The sequence below is a fragment of the Poecilia reticulata genome, chromosome 13 (genome assembly GCF_904066995.2).
Source record: "Poecilia reticulata chromosome 13, P_reticulata-male-v2, whole genome shotgun sequence".
Classification (NCBI taxonomy): Eukaryota; Metazoa; Chordata; class Actinopteri; order Cyprinodontiformes; family Poeciliidae; genus Poecilia; species Poecilia reticulata.
This window is the reverse complement of record NC_088842.1, coordinates 24976744-25000905: the sequence shown is the minus strand read 5'-3', so window position 1 is coordinate 25000905 and position 24162 is coordinate 24976744. Positions and strand designations below refer to the sequence as shown.

At 41.6% G+C, this 24162-nt stretch overlaps 1 protein-coding gene across 4 annotated transcripts in view; it reads right to left on the bottom strand.

Moving 5' to 3' along the window:
* The window catches only part of epha4l (eph receptor A4, like), a 65584-nt gene that overhangs the window by 28966 nt on the left and 12456 nt on the right, over positions 1-24162 (bottom strand). For all 4 annotated transcript variants that reach the window (XM_081614239.1, XM_081614240.1, XM_081614241.1 and 1 more), the window contains exons 4-5: positions 10524-10679; positions 2653-2988 (exon numbers count right to left, since the gene is read on the bottom strand). In XM_081614239.1, the coding sequence (XP_081470365.1) occupies positions 2653-2988; positions 10524-10679 (492 nt within the window). The remainder of the gene's footprint in view (positions 1-2652; positions 2989-10523; positions 10680-24162) is intronic.

The following is a 24162-nucleotide window of genomic DNA, read 5'->3' as shown; positions in this document are numbered from 1 at the left end:
CCGGCAGGTTTCTTCTGTAACTTGGGTAGGCTCTAAATTTCGATGTTGCACGTCCACCTTTCAACAAATACACACCAAACACACAGACAGAGCTTCCAGCTGCAGCTTCGAACTCTTGTGAAATATGCACAAGCGAGGAGCCAAAGGCAACATCATCCATATCTTACAGCGTCGAGTCAGGAGATTAGCCTCCAGCAACCTCAGGGGGACACTGCTTGGTGTGTGTTTTTGTGTGTTGCTGTGTCTTTGTATGAATTCGTGTCTGAAAGAGCTCATTTAGGAGCTTTTTTGGCGCAACGGAGAATCCGTGTGACCAAACTGACATGCTAGTACGTGCATTCGACCCCGGACTCTAGGGTACGCTCCATTACGGCTCCCACATATGCTTGTCTGGCAGGACTCGCTGCTCTTCCCACAAGCTGCACATCCATTCAACGCTGTCTTCTGGATCCCATCTGATAAATCAAGCCACTGTGTCCTTAAATTGCTGAACCAGGCTCTATTGGAGGCATTCACTTTTCCCATGGAGGGAAATTAGAAATAAAAAAAGACACAAAAAAGGCCCTGAGTTTGCCACCCAAGAGCAGAGTAGTAAAGCAAGCCAAGGTAATGGTTGGCAACGGAGACAAAGAGGAAAGATCAAAGGCTGTAAAAACCATTTGCACAACAACAGGTAACAGAATGACTAAATGACAAAACAACAGAAGGCTCTGAATGCATCCTCAGGCTGAAGGACTCCTCTTTAGCTCTGTATTCATAGCTTTATTCTACAGGAATAACTAGAAACACGCAAATACACAAACATTTGTAATGAATCCTACAGATCAATAGAAGTCATCTAATTCATTAGCACCACAGCTAAATATAGCCCAGTGTCTCTATCTTCAGCCTAGGCTTCTGAAGCCTAATTATGCAAAACTCCAGTCAAATACTGCAGAAAATCATTTCCAACTGCTTAGTCTATCAGCCCACAGTAATCACCCGGGTGCCGCCGAAGCTACTCACCACTTTAGCAAACACATTTTTACATGCAGATTGTCACCATGAAACAAAAATAAAAACAAGCAAGACTCTGACAGCTTCTCAATTCTATAACACACGCACACAGAAAAGCCCTCCCCAAAAAAAGCTCTGTGGATTTTGGGGTTTGCATGAAGCAGACCTACATTAATTACAAAACATTGTCAAGTTAGAGAAAATCATGTTGGTAATAAAACTGCAGGTTTTCTTTTTTTTTTGTCTATGAACCAGTGGCAGAGCCAGAAAATGTTCATAGGTGTGGCCAGGCAGGGAACGTTGCTCGCTCAGCGGTGGCCGCGGTGGCCCATGGAAACAACCAATGACTTGGCAGGGATGGCTGCAGAGCGAGCCAATGCTTGGAACAAAGCTGAACTAATGGCCTTGTTTAAAATATAGGAACCATCAATAAGCAACATATGTTTTTTTTTATGATAACCGGGAAAGACCATGTATCATCCAATCCTTCCTTTTCAACAGACAACCAAAAGTTAGGCTGTGTGCAAGAAAAATAAATGGTGGTCCTGGATTGGCTGTTTTGCAAATGCCACCCAATTGCGTGCCATGCAGCGTGGAGACTTGTTATTTCAGCTTCCTAAGCTTGCATTTTACTTTTGAATATTAACAGAGCTTTCCCATGAATATAAACAAACAAGCAAAAAAAGAGTTTCCCACAAATTATTAGGAGCTACCTTCCTTACTAAAATCCATGAACAGGCGAGGGTCCACTGTACCCCAAAACATTTGCTCGAGTGATGGCAGGAAAAGTCAGAGGAGATTCTACATAGCAATGCTTCAGGTCGGGCTGAGAACAAATGTATCCCCCACTTTTTTTATTTAAATGTTTTTGTAAAATTAATGAAAACCAAATGAATCATTATATTTCCACCTAACAATTGGATGGTGCTTCATCTCAGACTTTCACATGTAATTCTGTGAAGTTTACAGTTGTGACATCACAAAATGTGAATAAAAATCAAGAAGTATGAATACTTATGGAAAGGTGCACTGTCATCTTGTAGTCATTTCATTGCATAAGAAGACCAACAGTCAGCTGCCTTACTTAAATTGGTATGTTCTCTTGTCTTTCCCATTTTGCAGAAAGCAGCTGAACCATTTCCCACTAAATAACATGCTATTTATTCTTCAGGGAAGCAGGAAGTCTTGGATTATAAATAAAAGCTCCTCAACACTGATCAACTTAAAATTAAAAATACAATGTTTTAGTTACTCTTAACTTATAGAATATGGTCACTTTGTTAAAAATATATTTTTTTAAATTAAGTAATAATGAATTATTATTTATTTATTTATTATTACAAATATTCTTTGTGTTCGAATAAAAACAATATAAGTTTGCAATAACGGGGTTTTGCACATCTTTACCAGAGGTACTGATAATGTGAAAGGTGTTATATAAGAAGAGTTAAATCCCTAATTACTCATTTCTATCTTTACAAATAAATATTTTTTTTAACATTGCTAAATAAGACAGCATTTTTTTTCCATAGGGAAACCATACTTTTAATAAACCCTACCAGTCACAATCACCTTTTTTGTAAATTCCTTTAGCAGAAACCAAGCACACTTTGTGTGTTGTGTCGCCCACAATCAGCCAATCACTGCTCCTCTTACCAGCCTGGTTGGTGGTGACGGTCACAGACACCGCCTGCTCCGGCCCCGGGCTCTGAGGCGAGACACCGTTCACCGCCCACACCTCGAAGGTGTAGTTGGTGTGCGCCTGCAGCTCGTTGATGGACACCCTGGTCCCCTTCAGGCTCAGCTGCTGAGGGCTGAAGTGAACGCCGTTGCCACAGGGCTGGCAGCGGCGGCCGTCGGGTCCGCAGCGCTTGCACACAACGTTGTACGTCAGGTCCTGGCGGCCCCCAGAGCTCCGAGGGGGGCTCCACTCCAGGTTTACCGATGTCTCGTTCACATTCGAGATGAGGTGGAGGGGTGCGGTCGGAGGGCCTGGGGAGGGATAGAAATCATGTTGGCAACAGCGGGAGAGAAGAATAACTTGTGGAATAACAACAGTGGACGAGATTAGGAGATTAAAAGAGTTCTATCTTTCAGTAAAGACTTCAGAGATCTCCTTCCCCTCTGGGTTTGTCAGTCAATTCTCTCCACACATATACATATGGCCGAGATGTAAATGCATAATTGACAGGGTTGTCCCTTTAATGGGAGCTCAGGCTTCTTGAATTCCCTTTTAATGTCCTGTCCATTACAGCTGGAGAAGATCCAGTTTCCCCTCAGTTAGTTTAGAATGTTAACTGAAATCCAATAGGGCAGCAGAGCCCCGTTCAGATCCAAAAGCTGAAAGGTGGCGAGTGCCTGGGATTTATTTGGTTTTGCTCCTGCTCCGTGACTTTAGACAAAGTCAAAGTTGCTACTATAATGAAAAGCCTACGTGCTGTTTGAGCCTCGTAAAAAACAGCTACAGTGTTTCTAAGTGATGCAAACTCTCCAGCTCATCACTTCCACTTTACATGTCAGCTCTGTTGTGAGTAATGCGTTTGTTTTCTGTTTCTCTTCTTTTTTTCTTTTTTCCATAGCACTATCAAACAGCCGTAATTGACTTAGCTCTGCCTTTCTCCGTCTGCCTCTGCCTCTGCCTCTGTTTTCCCTGGCTGACTCGCGCTCCCTTTAACCAATGAAGCGCACGCGAGTGAGCTCGGGATCGATGCGGGGTGAAATATGAAAGCTAGTCAGTTCGCTGATGAATCGTTTCACAACGGAAATTAATTATCAGTGTTATTTTTGGAGGAGTGGCGTGGCGATGAGTGATTTCACAGAGACACCGGGAGCGGAGGAGAGGACAGGAAGTGCGGGAAGAGGAGCTCCTTTGTAGGGACAAGAGTTCACACTCGCGTTCAGTCGCTGAAAACAGTGACTTGTTTTATTTTTAGACAAACAACATTCTCGTTCAGCAGAGGTAGAAACCTGGGATAAGCATTAAGTAGTAAATCTATTTAACCCTGCTGTATATAAAGAAAACTGGAAATGAGGCAAAGTGTGTAGAGATTAGGCAGGTTAAGGTGCAAAAGGAGGTGAGTTCCTTCTAGATTTTGATATAATTTGGCACCATCTTCTTAGTTCCATACCTCCAGGAAGGAACACTGAAATTTAGGAGGAACCCCATCTGTCATAGGTTTACAGTTCAGTTCCTGTATTCCCTCTGTAGGCTGCATTAGTTTCCCAAGTTGAATCTTTTTCTTGCACATAACATTTATCTATTACTTTTAAATTACAGAACCCTTAGGTGGTTTCTACAGTTATTGATTTAAGTGTTGCAGATGTTCAATAAGCCTTTATAGGCCTATAAGCACAGATCTCGTAAAGGTTTTCACATCCTTGAATTGTAAATGCAATCTGTCTGAACTTGAGCTATTTCACAAAGAACAAATGACATAAAGTTCAGGTGAGCACGTGCAGACACTGTCTAAAAGTCCAAACCGTACATTTGAGCCGTCTCGTGAAATTACAAAAGACGTTTTAACTCTTCACAAAAGCATGACTGGAAAAAGAAGTGAACTTGGCCAAAGAAGAATAATAATCGATGGCCGTTAATGATGACGTTTTGCCGCATGAAAGGAGAAAGCCGTCATCCATGAAGCAACATCTGAGAAATGTACTTTTAGAGAATATTCTCTAGATGCACGGACGCTAATCGTCTATCATGTCAACATTTTTGCGACTGTGTTTCTGGTGAGCGCACAATATGGAGAGAAAAGCTGAGAAGATTGAGATGAAAACGCACAGAAGGAGAAGACAAACACTGTCTGTTCCTCTAAATAGAAGAAATGAGCCTTAACAACTTGAAAGGAGCAGCTCTGAATGGATGGAAGGATTACAGCAAGGAGGAACAGGAAATAGACCGAGAAGAGCGGCTGCACAAGCTGTAAGATGGAAGGATGTAGACCGTTAATATTAGCAACATTCAATTTCCCCTCTCACAACTGCAGCCTACAATGAAAATCTATTAATAAATTCCCATTAAAAACTGTGACAGAGTGACCCCTTTTTTTGTCTGCTGCTCCCGACTCTCCTTCCCTCTGTTACTCTTTCACCTCATTTCCCCCATAAGCGCCTCAGACAATGAGAACAAGTTGCACATGGGGCTTCCATACCATGTTTCCAACAGAAACTGTCCCAATGTGTTTTTGTGTGATTAACAAACATTTACTCCTTCATACTCTACTGAATAAGTCAATGACAGAAAAAATGAAGGGATGTGTTAACACTCACTGCAGAAATGTTAACAGCGAAGAAGCTTGGAACTTATAATCAGGGAGCAAACTGGTAGGGATGTGTTTATTCATATCACAGAGATTGTTTGTTGCTATGGCAAACATGACAACACTGTTGTGTAACTTTCATGACTCTATAAAGTCTTAAACACCATGTCAGAATTTCTCGTTTTATTTTATACACACACATATTCGCACGCACACGCATGCCCACAGACACAGCACCTTTTTTCAGTACCTGTCGCTCTCTCTGAATGCACCAGTGGGAGCGTGGGAGAGCCGTCGGCTGTGACTGACACCCGGTAATTAATCCTGGGAGAGAGAACGGGGCGACTGTGCTTCCAAAACCTTCACAAAGCGCCTCTAAATGTTCGGAAAGTTTTATCCTGAAAACGCATTTTCCTTCTCGTCTATGGGCTGGTTAACGTGTTTGATTTTTCTCTGTCACGTTGTTTTTTGTTGTTTTTTTTTTTTTCAATTGCCTTCCCAATCTAAAATCTTCTCTTCAAACCCCTATCCTCTCAGCCGCATCAGTTAGCGTTGCGTGTGTTGAGTGTTGAGCAGGGCTGAGTTACAGAGCCGGCTAAATTGGCCAGAGCATCGACCCCGCTATTACAATCCGGCTGGGGTTCATTCAACGCCCACTCCTCCCGCCCCCCTTGAGTCCTTCCAGCTTATGTTCATTCCTCTCTCCACTCCTCCCTCTTACTCTACAAAGCAGCGACTAAGAAAGCTGAGGAAAAATCTGAGAAACACATCAGGGTTTCAAAGAATCCCGAAACAGAGAAAAAAAAATCGCTCCATTTTTAACGTGAACACGGTCGAGCAGCTAGCTCTTGGGGACGTCCTTCTCTGGTCGTTATTACTATGTTTGCTCACTCAGCTGCAGTTAATCACCAGGAATGACCATTTTCCCCACTATTTTAATGACTTTAAAGTTGTTATCTGAAATGGATAGATTGACAAGCATTTAAAATGTTCAATGCCATCCACCAAAATGAACAGGCAGTGCAAGAAGTGTATCAGTAAAACAATCAAATCTTGTTTAGGTGTGGAGAATTTGTCAACATAGAAACTATTGGACATGCACTCCACAGACTTTGGCTTTTTGGGAAAGTGGCATAGAAAAAAACCCAACGGTCTCAATTTGGGAGTTTGATAAACAGCAAACGGTGGTGGTAGCAGCATTATGATGTGGGGATGATGGTCAACGTTGATGGAAAGATAGATGGGACTAAATATGGGTTGATCCTGGAAGAAAAGCAGTAAACGGCTGAAGGTGGCTTGAGGACAGAACCATAAACCAACAGCCAGAGAATGCAGAGACCACAGCAAAAGGTTATTCTACAAAGTGTTGGCTCAGTAAAGCTTAATGCAAATGTACACCAGACGTGTAGCATTCCTGTTTATGTCTGTCACATAAATTACCAATAAAATATGTAGAAGGTGGCTGCAACAGGATAAATGTGACAGGTTTAAGGTTTCAAAGAGCAACTGAACTTTCACCAGATTATTTAAACCCTGATGTGTTTTAGCTAAACTAAATCAAGAAGCGAAATAATGATCTAAAATGCTGAATCACGATGGACCAAAAGAACAAAAATAAAACAAGAATACCAGAGCAAGTCAATGTGGCTGTCAAAGAAAGGCTCCACTGTTCTATTAAGTCGTGTCATTTTTTTCATCACACCAGCCATTTCGCAGGTCAGGCTGAAGAGTGGGAGGTAAAGAACTGGAGGAAGATTTACATCTGATCTGGAAGACAATTGTTGCGATCACATGCAGCGGCCATTAATGGCCTTATCAAACAAACAGTCACAGCCGACACGAAAAGGAGCAACACGGGTGTTAACAGCTAGAGGACAGCTGAGGTAACACAAACAATCTCACTATAAGAGAATTACACAACATCCAACCCTAACAGTCGTCTTCCAGTGATAAACTGAGAGCCAAGACCTGTGAAAAGCATTTTCAGTCTACCCCCCCTCACACACACACACACACACACGCACACGCGCACACACACACACACACACACACACACACAAATATGTGTTCCCCATTTACCAGAGATGCTGGCTCATGTTCCAGGCTGACCTTCAGCAAACCAAACTGGGAGATCATTTCAATAGATTTTTTTTCTGCTCTGTTCGTGACTCTGAGTAGATTTTGAGCGAAAGAGAAACCGAATGAAAACAAGATCCCGATGGATGCTGCGTGAGTGACAGTCGTAATTACAGAGCTCCAACATGTGGGTTAAAAGTTAGAGGAAAAAAAAATGCAAGGGGGAAAAAAAAAACAGCAGTCGACAGACAGGGTGAAAGTTCAGAGATCAAATGTTGACCGGCCGACGGGGAGCGGCAAAGGTCGCTCTGGGAGCCGGGCTAATGTTCAGCTCCTATCCGCCGAGTTAGGAATGTCGCGGAGGTGATGAAGCCGGGTCTTATGAAATCAGCCACGTAATGAGGTTCGACAGCTGTTGCTTGCAGCAGTCACCGCGAGATTCCACCCTGACTAACAAGACAATGACGATGACCTCCCAGCTCGTCCATTTAAATGAAGTAAAAATAGTGAGAGAATTTAGGATTTATTTATCACACTGTTATTAAAGCCTTATCTATACAGTGCACACAGACAGCCCATGATAAAAAAAATTATAAAATGCATTAAATGCTTCTGATAGAATAATCTCAAACCGAGTTATAAAGAAATTCAACATTTAATCCCTTTTAACAATCCCTTTAAATTAGTGTTTGATTTTCTTTCGGCTGGTCAGAGCTTTTAGGAACCTTAAAACAGTAATACATGATTTTCTGTTACACTGAGGTGTCATTATTGGATTACAAAACACAGCTGCTGGTCACTCGGCTGGACCAGGACCGGTATTTATCTCGCCACCACCCAAAGCGGTGATGGCCAAGTACAGGGAGGTAAGAACTCACCCAACAAACATCGGACCCTATCTGCTGTACGTGACAACCTGATTAAAAACTGTCATACTCATTTGGAGTTTTCTGTACTCTAATCGGACTTTAACTGGAACGGTGTGCTTTAGTCGGATTAGAGAAAGAATAAGCAACCAACACTCCAAGTGGAATGTATAAATGTGAGAAAAAGCACCTTTATGTCCACTGCTAAGCATAGTGGGGGATCTGTGTTGCTGTGAGGCGATTTTTCTTCCAATGGCTCTTAAAGTCAATTAAAAATAGTTTTTTTTTTTTTTTAAGTAAAACACAGAACATTTAAAACATTATAAACTGGGGGGATTTTGCCAGCATTCTGAAAAGTGGGCCATCATTTGATCTTTCATAAGGGTAAGTATCCAAAACATATGGCCCAACCACGACAGATGATCTCTCTCTATGTTCTAACTAATGAGCATGTTGCAAAATGGGATTAAAAGGAATGCCACTATGAATTATTTCACAACATACAATATTAACCACTGAATAAACCTACTCGAATCAAAGTTAGGATTTTCCTAAACATTTTAGTTTGTGATTTTATGCTGCTGCAACAACACATCTTTACCAGGGTGGAGAATAAAATAGTCTATGCAATGCATCAAAGAACTAAACAGAATCTCAGGTTAGCATCTGTAAGTAAAGACATCGTTTTCAGAGCAGATACTTAAAATGAGAACAATTCAGGTTTTCTTCAGGGAATTTATAAGCGGCACGTCCTTATTTCTATTACAGGAAGCTGAAAGTCCAGAAGGAGCTTTAGCTGTTGAAAACAATATTGCCTGCTGTAAAGTGGCCTCTTTCAACAGGAAACAAGAAACAGCTTTAATAGGTTTAGAGACAAATACCAACCATAAATCATTCTAACTGGTCTGGTAAAAGAAACAGGCCGTCTGCTAACCAAATTGGGTATATTGCGTGAATAACAATGCTGTTTAATAGGCGAGAACCAACCTAAATCACAGCATAGAACTTTTCCTTCTCATTACAGTCTGAAGTTATTTAGAGGCCACCATTCTGAGAAGCACCTATGTTTATTAGTGTAGCTGGACCGTCATTTGTGCGATTAAACAATAAAAAACAACCATCAGTATTACTCCGCTATGCCTAAGACTGTTTTTTATGCTTTTCTTCTTCAGTTTATAGGGTCAAAATACGTTTTTCAACATAGAATTTCTGTGGTTGGAAGGCCTTTTAATGAGAAACCAGAAAGAGTGCAAAAGAGTTTTCTCTCACAACTGGGAACACAGAGTGGCATAGTGCTGCCCCTCCCCCTCCTGCTGCTGCACATTTCCAGTCAAGTGGCCAAAAGATGACTACTGCACTTTCCCTTACTTTACAAAAAACATTAATCCTGCTGCTTAGATATACTTTCACTTCAAAAGACATTATTAGAGTAACACCACATTACGGCTTAATTCAGGAAACATTGCTTCTAAGGCTCTTTCCAAATTGATAGCCTCACTAATTAACGAGCTAATAGAGTCTTGTTATAAATGTGTTAATCAATAAAGAAAAGAACAGCAAAAGCAGATATGTTAGTACTGCTAACTTAACAGTGCCTAAACTACATTTTTGATGACGTTTCTTAAGTATCAAAATGAACATGAAAATCTCAATGTAAAAGTAACGCTATACAATTTTTCCAGTTTTGTGTAAATGCCTGGCTACCATTAAATTGTGGTATTTTATTCACATTTTGCTCATATCTAATAAATAATAAAATGCCGGGATGTTAAACGCATATAGCTTCCTTTTTCACCCCCCAAAAAACTAGGGACTTGTTTATTATGATGATTTTCACATTTTGTTCTGTTTTTTATGTTTTTACAATTACAAACTTAAAAAAAAAAAAAAACAAGAAAAAAATGAACACATAGTAAGAAATTTCACACTAAGCATATTTCTTTTCTCATGTATTTAATTTTTAGCACATTTACTGCCCCATCTGACTGATTCACCAACTTTATTTTTGCCACCTCCTGGAAACATTCAACCTCTAGTGTTTTCACTGTCCACTGCTCTTTTACAGTGAGGTGTAACAGTTTATGCCATAATTAGTTCTTCATGTCACCATGACTGATCATTATGTGCCACCTGTAGTCAGTAGACACCTATTAAACCATTAGCAGCCAGTTTAATGTTTGTGCAGGATGATTAGTGTGTGGATGCAACGGGCTGCTTTTCTATGAAAGGGTAAGGTTCATAGTACAGCCTAGCGGTGCATGCTAGGAAGATGCTGTAAGCTGTAATAAAGAAATGTAAAATTATGGAATACGGGTGTACTTACGGGTGCAGGGCATTGATGCCGGGTCTGTTTCCGAGCGGAAGAATCCCTTGTCACAGGCACAGGATGTGGAGCCCTCCCTCACAGAGTAACTGTGTAGCGGACACTTGGAGCAGGAGCCGTCAGTGGCCAGAGCACGGTAGTAACCGATTTTACAGGCTGCAAGAAAACGAGGAAAAGAAGCTTGGGTTAAATGTGATCTGCATCAGAACATTCTGATGGTTTGTTCAGCAAACATTTGAGTTTTCTTTATATAAAAGATAAATACAAAAAGAATATTGGGGATACGAATACCCAAAACAAGATGCACAAATGGGTAAGAAAAATCACCTAGAATCCAATAAATCCTTTACCGAAGCTATCTGTCAGTTGCTGCATTTGGCATTTCACTGTAAAAGAGGCACCAAAGACATGATTCTTTTTGCTCTATGTAATCTGAGAGGCTGACAGAAGTTGTTTTCCCATGAAGGACAAGTAGAGAACATGCTGATCTTTGCCATTTTCTGTCAATTTCACAATTTTTTTCTCTCTCATGCCTTGTCTCTTTTCACCTTTCTCATTAATCTCTATTCTGGTATCAGAAAACAGGAGAACTGCGGTATTGGTTGCAATATTCTCTGACAGAAAATAGAAGCTCAAATAACCATCTTTTGTCACTCTCGCACAACCCCAAACGAAGCTACGGCAAGACTTGGCACTGCAATGGAACACGAGACTGTGGCATTTCAGACAACTTAACAAGCAAATGCCACCACACTTGGCACAGCAGGGGGTCTGTCACTCTCACAGGGCTGCTTTTATTCAGTTGGAGTCCAAATACACACCTACGTACACCTCCATCTAAAACGGTAACCAAAGTGACACTTTTCCTACTTTTGGCGACAGTGCTTGGCTTTCTTTTGAGCGACAGTTTGATTGGAGGTCTCGTCTTTCAAGGAGTTTCTCCTTTGTCTATCTGTTTCTGTAATGGCTGGGGGTAAACCTGGCAGGGTTATATTTCACCCCCTGAGCGCTGAACCAGAAGAGGTGGACAAAGGAGCAATTCTGGAAGAGGCGCGGCGCAGACAGTGGCAACACCAATTGGACCAAATAAGCTGTCATTCAGGGAGGTTGGCATGTTCTTGTCAGTTGGAGAGTAATGGTACGGTAGCTGGGGTGTTGGTAGCATCATGTTAAAGCTGGTGCGATGTGTGTGTTAGTACCCGTCTTATCGTGGTGCATAAAGAGCCAATGAATTCGTGCTAAATTTCAGTTATTAACTTACACACGTACAATGACCCAAAATAACTTTATAATCACCTGACTGATATTGAGTTGGTCACTGTTTAGCCCTGACCTAACCTGGCCATTTGTTAGATACTAATGGTAGTTTTGGAGCTGCTTGGACTCAGAAATCTTGCATCACAAATGCTCATATAAATCCTTACACTTATTCTTCCTTCTTTAAGAGCAAATTGAGGACAAAATGTTTTCTCGTTGCCTAATTTAAGTAAACCTACCAAAAGGTTACATACTCTGAGGTATTCAATTCACCTTTTACTGGTCATAATGTTATGCCATAATGGCGTTTGTGTGTACCCCTTTAGTTGAAATGGCTCACAACCAATCCAGATCTCAAAGTATGTTTCTGATGGTTTCCACACCGCAGCCATAAATACATCAGAGGTTTCTACATAAATTCAAGTAACTCCCCCATGTGTTAACCACACTAGAAATCAAATCAGCAAACGTGCACCACAGCAATGAGAAAGTCCAAGAAAAACTCTCATTCCACCAAGCAGCCAACACATTCACATATACAAACAGCTGAGGAAACCCTCCACAAGCCCCACTAAAATACCGGAAAATCCCTCTATTGTAAACGTAATAAACTCTTTGCCTCGCAGACTCTGCTCTGGAGCAGCTGGATTAGCGTACCAGAACGTCAACCGAGTGGGGCTAGCTGATACCTGCTGAGTCATTCTTTGTCGGTTTCCATTCACTCAATCGGGGCTAAATCCCTGCCGCTTCACTCACTAACGCTAAGCTACGGCCTCATTGACTGCAGCCTGCAGGGGTGAGTGAAGCCTCTTCTTTTCTTCACAGTTTCACCAACAAAGAGAGTACAGATTAGTCAGGAGGTGCTTTCAGTTATCTCTGTATCTTTGAGGGAATCTCTCAAAACCTCTGGAGATAGAAGAACAGCAGGATTTTGGGTGTTGTTTTAAGCCACCTCAAGTGGCAAAATGCAAAGTTGCATTAGGGATAGGTACTTGTTCACTGACCAGGAAAGTGTCCGGAGTTTAGAGTGGGGTCAACTTGTTGTGTTTGATGCTAAAAGCTGGAGGGAGATTTAATTGAGTCTCAAACTTCATGGTCTTCATTGCAGAGTGTCTTTAAAGCCTAAGAAACAGCCTAAGATTGGGGTACCTCCAACTGTGCATTATGCATAAGACATTTGCATGTCAATTATTAAGCCATCCCAGGTTGTCTTCAGAGTGCCCACAGGCCGTCCCAAAATTTTCTGTGAAAACCCAGACCCACAGAGATGTGCTGGCATCTTCATCTGCACTCTCAAACATCTGAGTTTTAGAGCACATGTCTGAAAAACATGAGGACTTGTTTATAGCACCGACTGCCCTAAAGAAAGGAATGACAGAGGAAAAAAAAGAGGTCGATATCCAAGTAAAGCTGGGGAATTTGCTTCCTATTAGGACCATGAGAGTGTGTCTAAGGGGAGAAACCACAGCAGTGGGTGGTCCGAGATTCCCCCTTAAGACTCTCTGGATTTATCACTGTCCGGGCCAGCCATGGCAAACCCTCACTCAGCCGCAAATACAGACACACTTGAACACGTGTGTTTAGTTTATACGGGATTTGGGATAATATCCCTCATCGTATCCCTTTTGTAAAGCTTGCAAAAGTCGAAACCAATTTTTCCACGCCGTCTTCGATACTGTTTCCCTTTTTGCCCCTGTCACTCTCTTGTTCTTCTTTATTATTTTTTTTCTTACTCTCCCTCCGCCTTCTATCTCTTTCTCCCGCTCTCCTTGGCATTCTCTCGGCAGGCCTCCTTTCAGACAGAAAGGGGTTTGTCAGGTGCCAAATCCTCGAGCTCAGAGATCAAAGGCAGACAAAGACACTGGTGACTTACTGTTCTATTCTGGAAAAGCGGGAAAAAAATGGAATCCCTCATAGACAGGGGCATCCTATTCTTCCCCTATTCCCTCCCTGCAGATCCTTCTCTCATTCTGTCCTCTTCTCCGGCTTTAGTCTTTCCCCCCCTTTTGTCGGTCTTTCTCCTGCCCAATCCTCATTCCTGTTGTCTCCAAGCTAAAGCCCGTTTAGAGGAGAGGGATGACAAAGGTGGGGAGGGGAGGGAGCTAATGAGTAGTTTTGTAAGTGTGGTGGGGATTCCTCTGGCTGAATTGGTTGCAGTGTGTGTATGGGGGCAGGAAAATCTGTTCACAACAAAGCAATCAACACAACCATCGACAAAAATAGGAGTGTTTAAAAAAGATACTGATGCTACGATCGCAGCCCACATGTATGCCAAGTGAAGTTTTCTTCAGAGTGGCAACAACCCACACAACAGGCTTTGAAAAGGCATACATGTTCCTGATATTGCAGCCAAATAAGACCACATCTACCCACACGCTGCAGCCCACCTTGTGCGACCCACATATAAAGCCGATAGGCAAGCTATACTGCAGCCTACACAACAAAGTATCCCATGCACCGGGGAGTGAAACTATGAGAGCAGACCACAACAGCGGTTCAAAGCTATGGGAATGTAACACCCAGCACATAGAACACAATAGCTAGGCCTTTCCAGACAGACAGCTGCTCTTTTAATCAGAAGAGAATTAAGTTCAATCGATGGCATTTTCACTGCTTTCATGGTTTCACTTTATCTTCCTCAAGTGATGAAAAGTCAGACCCTTTTTTTTGTCAAAACAGACAGTAAGCACTCTTTAGAAGAGGCATCCCCACAAAGCAGCTCTTTGAAAAACCAAGCGATCAACTTTCAGGCCTCGAGGCAAAGGAGAGTCTGCGCTTCAGTCTAAATGCGTCTCTGCACCTTGAAGAGCCAACCATCTCTATGCAGTATGGCGTCTTTGTTTTTCTGCAGATTGATGATAACTGTGAGACTCCCGTTAGAAACCATTTGTATTTTTTTCAGTGCTTTATCTTCTTGCCCATTTCGGTCACAAGCTGCATGTTCTAACTGTGCTGAATGCAGACAATGAAAAAGCTAAGACATCAAGTCACCTGAGCGGCTGGTATATAAGCACAGGATCACTAGCAACTGACCGTTAGCATCTGTCACTGGAACAGCAGGAGAGTGGAGCAGGTTAACTCATTAATTCTGTCACTCCGCGTTATTAATTACCTCCGGCCCCGACAGCAACGCGGAGCCACGCGGCAAGCAAAACACATCAGCATGATGGATGAGGGACACACGGCCAGCGAAACTGATCACCATGATTGATGACGTACACTCGACACACATCTTGACCTTGACCTGGATTGGGGGATAAGGTCCTACACTAGCTGTATCATCCTTTAACATGCAAATAGTAAAGTCGGATGGTCACATCTGGGTTGACATTCTTACTAGTGGTAATGAAGGATTTAAACAAAAGCCAACAGGGCTAACAGCATTAAGAAGACAAGAGCCAACATTGCTGACAATCACTGCGGCTTCGGTAGTGGTGGCTAATACCGGGGGGAACGAGACTTGGCAGCAGTTTGTCTGTCAAATGTCGGATGATTTATAACTGTATATTAGCAGGACCAATCCATCAACTGAGTGCTACCAGAAATGTAGCCCTCATTAAAATATATGTATCCAGCAGACAGGAGCATCAACCAAGGCCCCAGCTGAGGAAAACACATTGTGACAATCAAAATTATCACCACGCTGAGCCCTGAGAACAAAACAGGGTATACTTAATAACAATCTTGTGCTGATCGCTTGGCTTTTTACCCAGATATAAAAATTAGGTACAAGAGCCAAACTCCACACAGGCAGGGGTTCAAAAAAATGTAATAATGTTTATAACATAATAAAACTTAGATTGTACATAAGTTTTCCAACAACCAAAATTATCTAATCGTCTCTAAGCGATTGGTATGCCATGACAACAAACTGAAAACTATTCTGTGGTGGTGGGTGATTGAAACATTTTGGTTTAGTTGTGCTTGACAATGGTAACCAAATGTCCAAATTTTAAGTTTCAAGTAGCAAAAAAAAAAAAAAAAATCTAATTTGCATGCTTTTCACTAATTTGAAATGAATAATCCAAAATGGTCACCATAAGACAGAGAACTCAGCTCTTTATGCTTCAGTTGGTATGTACCATTCACAGTCCCCAACAACTTTTGCTACTAAACATGTTGCTATGGTATTTGAATGGAAGACATATTTTCCACCAGAGGTTCTAAAGGTTGAAAGCAATGGGATTATGAGACTTTTTTTATTAAGAATATGAGCAAAGGTACACTAAATTAATATTTTAAGCTTTCTTAAGCCATTTCTTCTTCAATATTGTCCTGTTTGCTAAAATTACAACGTAGAACCACCTTTATTGTTAATTCTTGTGTTGCATAAGTGGAAAAAAATTAAATATTGTTCTCTAGACTTCCTGTTCAGCAAGGTCTCCTTGTTCATATTGACACGTAGGCCTTAACTTCCTCTTTAATTTGTCCAGCCTGGCTTTAAAATGGAATATCAGCACAATGGTTATATCATGAAAATCTAACGTATTCCACCCAGCCTCTTCAGAACGTACTCCGCCACTCCTTAAAAATAAGGAACAAGCTTCTGAAGGTGAATGTGAGGAAATGGATCAAACACTAAAGGAATGTCCAAGAAGGAAAGCATGAACACAGAGGGTAAAGTGAGCAAACAGCTTAAAATGAGAGAGGGAGAAAATAATATCTTTCCTTGATGAAATCCTGCTGGACTTTGGACATGTTGAGTTTGTGCAGCTTAGACACAGCCTTTGTGCCAGAGGTGGCACCACCAAAAGCTGGGCATTACGCCAAAAGATTGAGGGCCTTTTGTGACCTAAGATCCACACAGAAGGTGGATAATTGACTATGATTCAAGGCAAACAAGACCAGAAATTATACCTCATCCACAAACAGAGGCGTACAAACCTCTGCACACCTGCACACAGTCAGGTATGAACAAAAAAGCCCTTCAAAAGCCCTCTGCGCTTCGAAGGCACTCCGCAGCACCACCCATGCCTGCAAATAAACAGACACACGCACATCCACTAAACAGGCGTGTTTTTCTGAGAGCAGGTTGACGAAGGGAACAGCAGCACAGTGGGGATAATGCTCAATAAACAACAGTCATGTTTTTGTGTCAAACCAATTTTCTCAAGGTCTCCAAAGGATGGAGTGTCATGTTGGACAGTGCACATTTGCATATGTGTGTTTTTTTAGCATCCTTTCCTGACATTATTTAGAATGAAAAGAGCTTCATTTAGATTCTATTATCAAAATAATAACAGAAAAATAGGCAGGAGCATGAGAGGGGAAGGGAGAATGCTAATGTTCCTGTGCCGGAACACACCGGCAAACAATCGGGAGAGTTAAACCATTCTGCTCATGGTGAGCCGTTGAGAATGGGAAAGGAAAATGGAGGATGTGTGAGGAGAACACAACAAGCACACATTAAGAATAGGTGAAAAGGAAGAGGAAGCTATAAGGAAACAGATTGAAAGGGGCCTCACATCCAATTCTGTAAACAAGTATGAAACACGTGTCTTTCTTTAATGCAAATCGATAACAAATCAGTGCGGAACATGCTGGCTAAACAGTGTTATACATTTATTTAACCGCAATTGCATCTGTAAGCATCTTCTTATTTTTTTAGCAGTTTTACAATTAATCTACATTGGTTAAATTATTCTGTGTGATCACTACCAGAAGTAATAATTTAGAAAGCAGAATCAGATATTAATAGCATATTAAATGTCTTATAAAAGTATTCATACCCTTTGAATCTTTTCTCTGTGCATAATACAGCCACAAACTGAGTGCTCTATTTGGAATGTTCTGTGATGTAACACAAAACTTTAGCATGAAGAGAATCAGTGGCGCAAAAAGTGGGTATGCAGGGTATGCAACGCATAGGGGCGCAGCACCAGAGGGGGCGCCAAAACCCCGTCTGGAGGGGGCGGCGCGCCGATCATGCTCTCCCATACACTTCAGCGTGCCTTATGCTCCTTCACCTCGCGCACATAACGATGTAAATGTAACTAGTTTTACCCTTCACGCATTGTCGTCTCGGGGGGGAGCGAGTGAGCGTCGCTCCTTAACCCTGACGCTCCTTCCCTTGGTGGGGGTGAGGGGTGGCGATCTATGTTTTCGCATCCACCTGAATAATGTGTAGTTGCACCACTGAAGAGAATACATGATTTTCATCTGAGTCCTTACTTTGCAGAACCACCACTCACTGCAATTGGATGTTTAAGTCTTTTGTACATTTAGAAGGTGATTTCCCCCCCCCTGTTCTCCATTGACTAAATTGAGTCAGATTAGATGGAAAAAAATTGTGGACATCAAATTTTAAGTCTTGGCATAGATTATTAGTTGTGTTAAAGTCTGATCTTTTACTGGGCCATACTAACACACATATATTTTGCTCTCAATCATTTTGTTGAAGATCTGGCTGTATCTTTAGAGATCCTAGAAGATTTTGCAGCTTCTAACAGATTTTCTTCCAGGATTTAGTCTCATTCAAGAAAACCATTCTGACAGCATAATGTTGCCACCACAACATTTTCCACAGGTATGGTGTGTTCAGGGAGGTGGCGCACACTGGTGAACTCCTGGTGCATCCCTCTTACCAAATACCCAAAGAGATTGGGTGCTATGTAAAGGAGGCGGTGGTTCAAGGGAGGAACTTTGGCAGTTTGATTCTTGGTAACAGAAGCTGTTACCAAGTTAAAATGTCACATTTTTATTATTAGTATAGATATTTCCTATGAAAAACCTTGAAGTTGAAACATGACAACATGTAAAAATGTTCAGAGAACAACTTTTCAAAGAACTGTGCACGTTTTTATCACCAAAGATTTTTATATATATATATATATATATATATATATATATATATATATATATATATATATATATATATATATATATATATCCACATCCAGAACTGGATGAAAAATGGCATTTTTGTTCATTTCTGGGGGGATGAGGGTTCTAAGACGGGACTCTCTGATCATCATAATCTGGTCATTTAGCGAAAATATGTGCTACCAGTATTTCATCTAGATGTCCTACGTGTTTTCCTTCAGGTGGCTTTTATACCATGGAAAATTACTTCTGTCTGATGTCATTACCACATTCTAAATCTATATGTAAACCTGTGCAAATCGGTCTGTTTTTTAAATGATCAGATTTTTCCATTATGAAAACTTCCCCACAACAGTAAATTTACATTAAGCTCAGACATAATCCTATCCAATCCTCTGTAGTGAGTCAGATTATAAACACGCCTCACATTCACATGTGACCTACACTATGTGATACACACATCTGTCAGCGCTTAAGCATATAGAAGCACATGCAAAACTTTAATTGCCTAGTTGTCGGTAGTCTCAAGGGCAGGTTTGCCATTAGCCTCTTGCGGTTTTCTGGATGTACGTGAGGAGGACTCGGAAAGGGTCGATTCACGGCTGAAAAGATTATTTTTAGTTTGTTTGTTTAGGTAATCTACAGGCAGCTCCCAGACGACAGCCTGTCTGGGGCCTCAAAACACCTTCTATTGTGCGTGCAGGTGTGTGTGTGCGTGTGTGTGCGTGTGTGTGTGAGTCTCTGAGACTAGAGCTAGTGCTGTGACTGCTGTGTGTGTGCATGTACAACTGAGGCTACATAAAATTTTTGCGGGTCAGTAGCTCTTCAGCAGCTCATGTCAGGTCAGCGATGGTCTCCATTGTAGGTGTCAAAGCATTGACCTTTACTTTATCCTGGTGTTGCCCCCTTCAAGTTACTTTCCCTACTTTTTTTTTTCTTGTTCCAAACAAGACTGAGGTCATTGCTTTATGGAAGTGCAATGGCCTTAAACGGGACCTGTGACTAAAAGTGCTTTGGCCTCATGTTAGCATGGTATGCTTTGGCACGATAACTGTGTGCATTCCTAAGCCAATCGGACAAATCAGCATGTATAAATGTTTCATAGTTTGAATGTGTAGCCTTCTCTAACCACAGGCAGTTTGAACCTGGCCTTGCAGAGGGGGGGTACAGCATGTCTCAGGTTAATGGCTGCATTGACAGGATTGCTATGCTAATGTGTTTTAGGACGTAGCTTTGATGTAATGAAAGATGCACAGGCAGAGTGATTATGAGGAGAGACCAATCAGTGTGAGTGTAAAATGAACATCAGGTGCTCGGATATTCTGTGTTATGTTGGAATGTTTCTTCCCTAAAAAGCTCACAAAAAACTCCTTATCTTTTGTTATGTAAACAGGTCACTATAAATGATTTCTATTTGGTTTGTGATAAACTTCAAACGAGTTTTTGTGTAGTTTTGTTTTCATAACTTTTGTTCTTTTTTTGCCACTCTTCCAAAAGGCACGGCTTTTTGAAAAGCAGAATATAGCAATCAACTGATTTCTCACCTGAGCTCCGCAGCTCCTCCCGACTTACAGTAAACTTCTCCTTCTAAAGGTTGAAATGGATTTGTTGTTTTTTTCATGGATGTTATAGTAAATGGGCCTGAGTACAAATACATACCTCATATTATAGATGTCTTGAAATTTTCAGATATGCGTGTTGAAATATGTTAAGTAGTGCATAACCATGTAGTTATGCACTACTTGGCGTTGGTTAAAGTAGATTGAAACTCCAATGAAGTTTTAGGTTTTTACCTGGACAAGGTTTAGTAGGTATGAATAGTTTTGCAAGTCACTGTAGGGTGATGCTCAATATTTTGGAATCTTCATCAGCAACTGAAGTCAGCTTAAGCCTCCAGGCTCTTCAGAAATGTACTCATATCTGTATAGTATTGCCTAACACATTTCAATAATGTATGACAACAAAAACAGGTCTTGCACCACACAAAATCAAAGTTGTTTGCTGGAGGTATTTTCTTCTGTTAAACAGAAGAGTTGTTGGGTATCAGGCTGTGTTTCAATAAAAAAAAGGTTTTTTCAAAGGTGCCTCCGTTCCTACTGAAATCATTTCAGTGTCAGGTGAAATAGCTCAACTACAAACACCAACAATATTGGCTCTGATATCAACAGCAGCTGCTGGAGGTCAAGCTTTGACCACACTGGGTTTGTTCAAAGAGCCGCATCACTCTGTACCCATAACCCCCCACTTCACCTTTTATATCTCCAGTCGTTTATCAGAGCCAGAAGGCAGCAATTGATTCATGATCCTTTCTTCTCTATTGTACACACACCGTTTCTGTCACGTTTACACTCTATCACCAAATAAACTTCTCTCAATCTCTATCATGTTCTCCCTTCGGTTTTCTATCCACTCGTGTTTCCTTCTTCCTCTAATATACCACCTTGGCGTGAAGCTTCAAGAGAAACACGTCTCATTTTCTTCCTCCCCACCCTTCCAGCAGTATTCTGCAACAGGCTTGGGATCAAAAAGGATCAAGATTCCTAATCCCAGAGACATGCCCTGGCATGGATGCACCTCTGCCTCTGGCTGGAGCGCTGCAGCTTCAGGTCTTCCAGCGCTGCAAGACCTCCACATCCTCAAATTACATTTTGGCTCTCCCACAGGGAGGTTGCACCTCACCAGAAACCCCGCAGTGTGCTTGATACACAAACAAGATTGTATTTTGAGGCACAGACGATTCACAGGAGGGCAGCCAGCTGATCTCAGAGTTCTGGGCTGAGACCAAAGATTTCTACATTTCTCGAAGAAACGTTTGATTTATGTTGTTCAGAGAGAAGGTGGGTATTTTTAAAAACAAAAGAGGTGGGTCAAAAATTCTGAGAGTACATCACAGAGGCAATTTATATATATATATATATATATATATATATATATATATATATATATATATATATATATATATATATATATATATATATATATATAAATGAATTCCCATCAGAGCATCGCCTCTGACCTTCACACACACCATGCTCAATGCATCTTGCTATCCTGGAGGTGACAGTGCATTAAGGAGTTATGGGTCACAGAGCTAAATTTGATTTCTTTTTAAACATCTTAACAGCTCATTCGGGCTGTGAGAGTGCGAGAGAGAGCAAGTCTTTTAGCAGTTACTAGAAAGGAGAATTAAACTTCTGCCTGTCTTGGAGTATGCTGCATTTGGAAAGATTGGGAATTTCTTGGTAATCTCAGAGCAAGGTTATATAACTAAAACATCAGGTTTAGTAATGCTAGCCATGCTATGGTGCTAAAGACATGATAGCTCTGAAGTAATGTATTTGTTTTCAAATATTTGTAAACCCTGCTTTACACATGATGTGACTTCACCTCTGCTCTTCTGAGGACCAGTCACAACTAGAAACAAGTACTTAGGAATATGCTGGATACAGTTCTTTATGGTCAGAATCATTTAATATCTGTATTGACAGATCAAATCATCTCTCCTAGTGTAACTGATTAAAAACTCATAATTGCATCAGCAACTGCTTTGCTTGCATCTACCTCTGCATGTGTACTGAGATTTATTCGACATATTTTGATTGAGTGCGTGTGATTCTGGAGAGCATAAAGCGGTCTAGAGGAGAGCATAAAGCGGTGTTCGGTTTCCTCCACCACCATGATTAGAAAGGGGGGATCTCAGCTCATTAACATGGGCTCTGTGTCCAGTCTCAGGGCCCATCAGATTGCACAGCGGCTCTTTATTGCCAAGCCTTTTTAGTCATAACCCTTAACTGATTGCTGCAGAGAAGCTCTTTGATTTGGCCACTGAACCCTGTGCCCCGAGAGAAAAGGATGGCGGGGGAAATAGAAGAAAAGACCACCTACTATTGGCCCGGCGGGACTGAGGGAGCTTAAGATAGAAATCAGTGGGAGAAAGAGGCAGGGAGAGATAAAACATTTTCAAGGTGTTTGCAATCAGCTTCCCATTGTCAGAAAGCGAGCAGAGAGCGGTTCGTCCACCTGAGGAGCCGGCGGGCCGCTTTGTCTCCAGGTTCAGATCGTGCAACCAGATCGGGACATTAATAGAGGTTTATGATACAGCATGTGATATGCCTGTTGAGACAGATGCAAAGAACAAATGCGGGCCAGATAATGGCTCACACACCTACAGCAGCACATCGCCCCGGATCAAAAGGATTTCTGTGCAATGGTGAACCGATGGATGAAGTGCAGAAAAAGCACAGTTGCCAGACTGGAACTAAATCTCTTTCCACTTCACTTCCCCCCATGTTTTTTGTCTCCATTTTTCTCCTCTCTCTCCCTGCCTCCTCATCTCCATCTCCTCTGCTCCTCTTGGCGAGAGAGGTCCGTTCTGCCTGTCTGTCGGCACAAAGAGGGTGGCAGGGGCCCTCTTTTTTTTTTTCCCCGCTTTCACAGGCTCCCTCTCTCCAGAACTGTCCAACCCATGCCCACTCGATGCCTGTCCACTTCTCCCTCCCTACCCGTCTTTCTCTGCCTATACATCCGTCCATCTCCCTTTACAAACCCGGCCTCCTCTCTCTCAGTCGTCTGCCAGCTGAGAGAGTGGGGAGGAAGATTTTCAATTGAGATCAGCAGAAAAGGGAAGGGGCAAAGGAACAAGAGCGAGAGCACGCAGGAGTGCGGGAGAAAATGGAGGGGGAAGCAGGGGAAGCAGTCGGAGGAATGGGGAGAATGGCAGGGATGGTTAGAGGGAGACGGAGGGGGTTGTGTTGGTAGAGAGCTGGGGTATTGATTCAGGGCCTTTTGACATGCTAATTTGCTTGCTGACTGCTTTAATCGCTCCCTCTTCCCAACGCAGGCTTCAAAGAGAGGATGCTTTTCAGAAGGATGAGTGCAGAGGAGAGAGGAGGAGAGGAGAGCAGAAATGTTTGTCAATTTTTTTTCACTTCTATGCCACATATGGCGCTGATGCCATCTGACAGCCGTGCTGGCTCCTCCGTACAAACAGAGAGGACGCTGTCAGGGGAATCGTTTACTTATTGTCCAATAAGTACGTTTAAGTTTGCACAACTTCAGAGGTGATCTAAATTGAGTACAGACACCACAAAGACATTTTATCAGCAGGTTTGTGACACTATAATCAGTATTTTTAAGCAGTGACTTTAATAATATATGAATCTATGCACTTTTAAGCACCCAACATACAAAATGAACAGAAGGTCTGGATGCTTTCTGCTGAGCCATGCCTTTCAAATTATATATATATGTATATATATATATGTGTGTGTGTGTATAAGAAAATAAAAGTAGTTTCACTGAAGAGCAAAAAGACTCAAATTAAAAGAGGAACAGTGAAGGATTGAAGGGTTAAGTGACAAGCACCTGCTGAATACTTATTTATCCAGATTAATGTTTCACTGTACCATTATTTATTTATTTCATTTTTTGTAAAATACACACTATCAGATGATAGGCAATATGAAATTATGATATGCTTCTTTTAAAAATAATGAATAAATAAATATTTTTGCTTTTTATTATTTATCCCTGTTGTGCATAAGGTGCTTTGACTAAACAA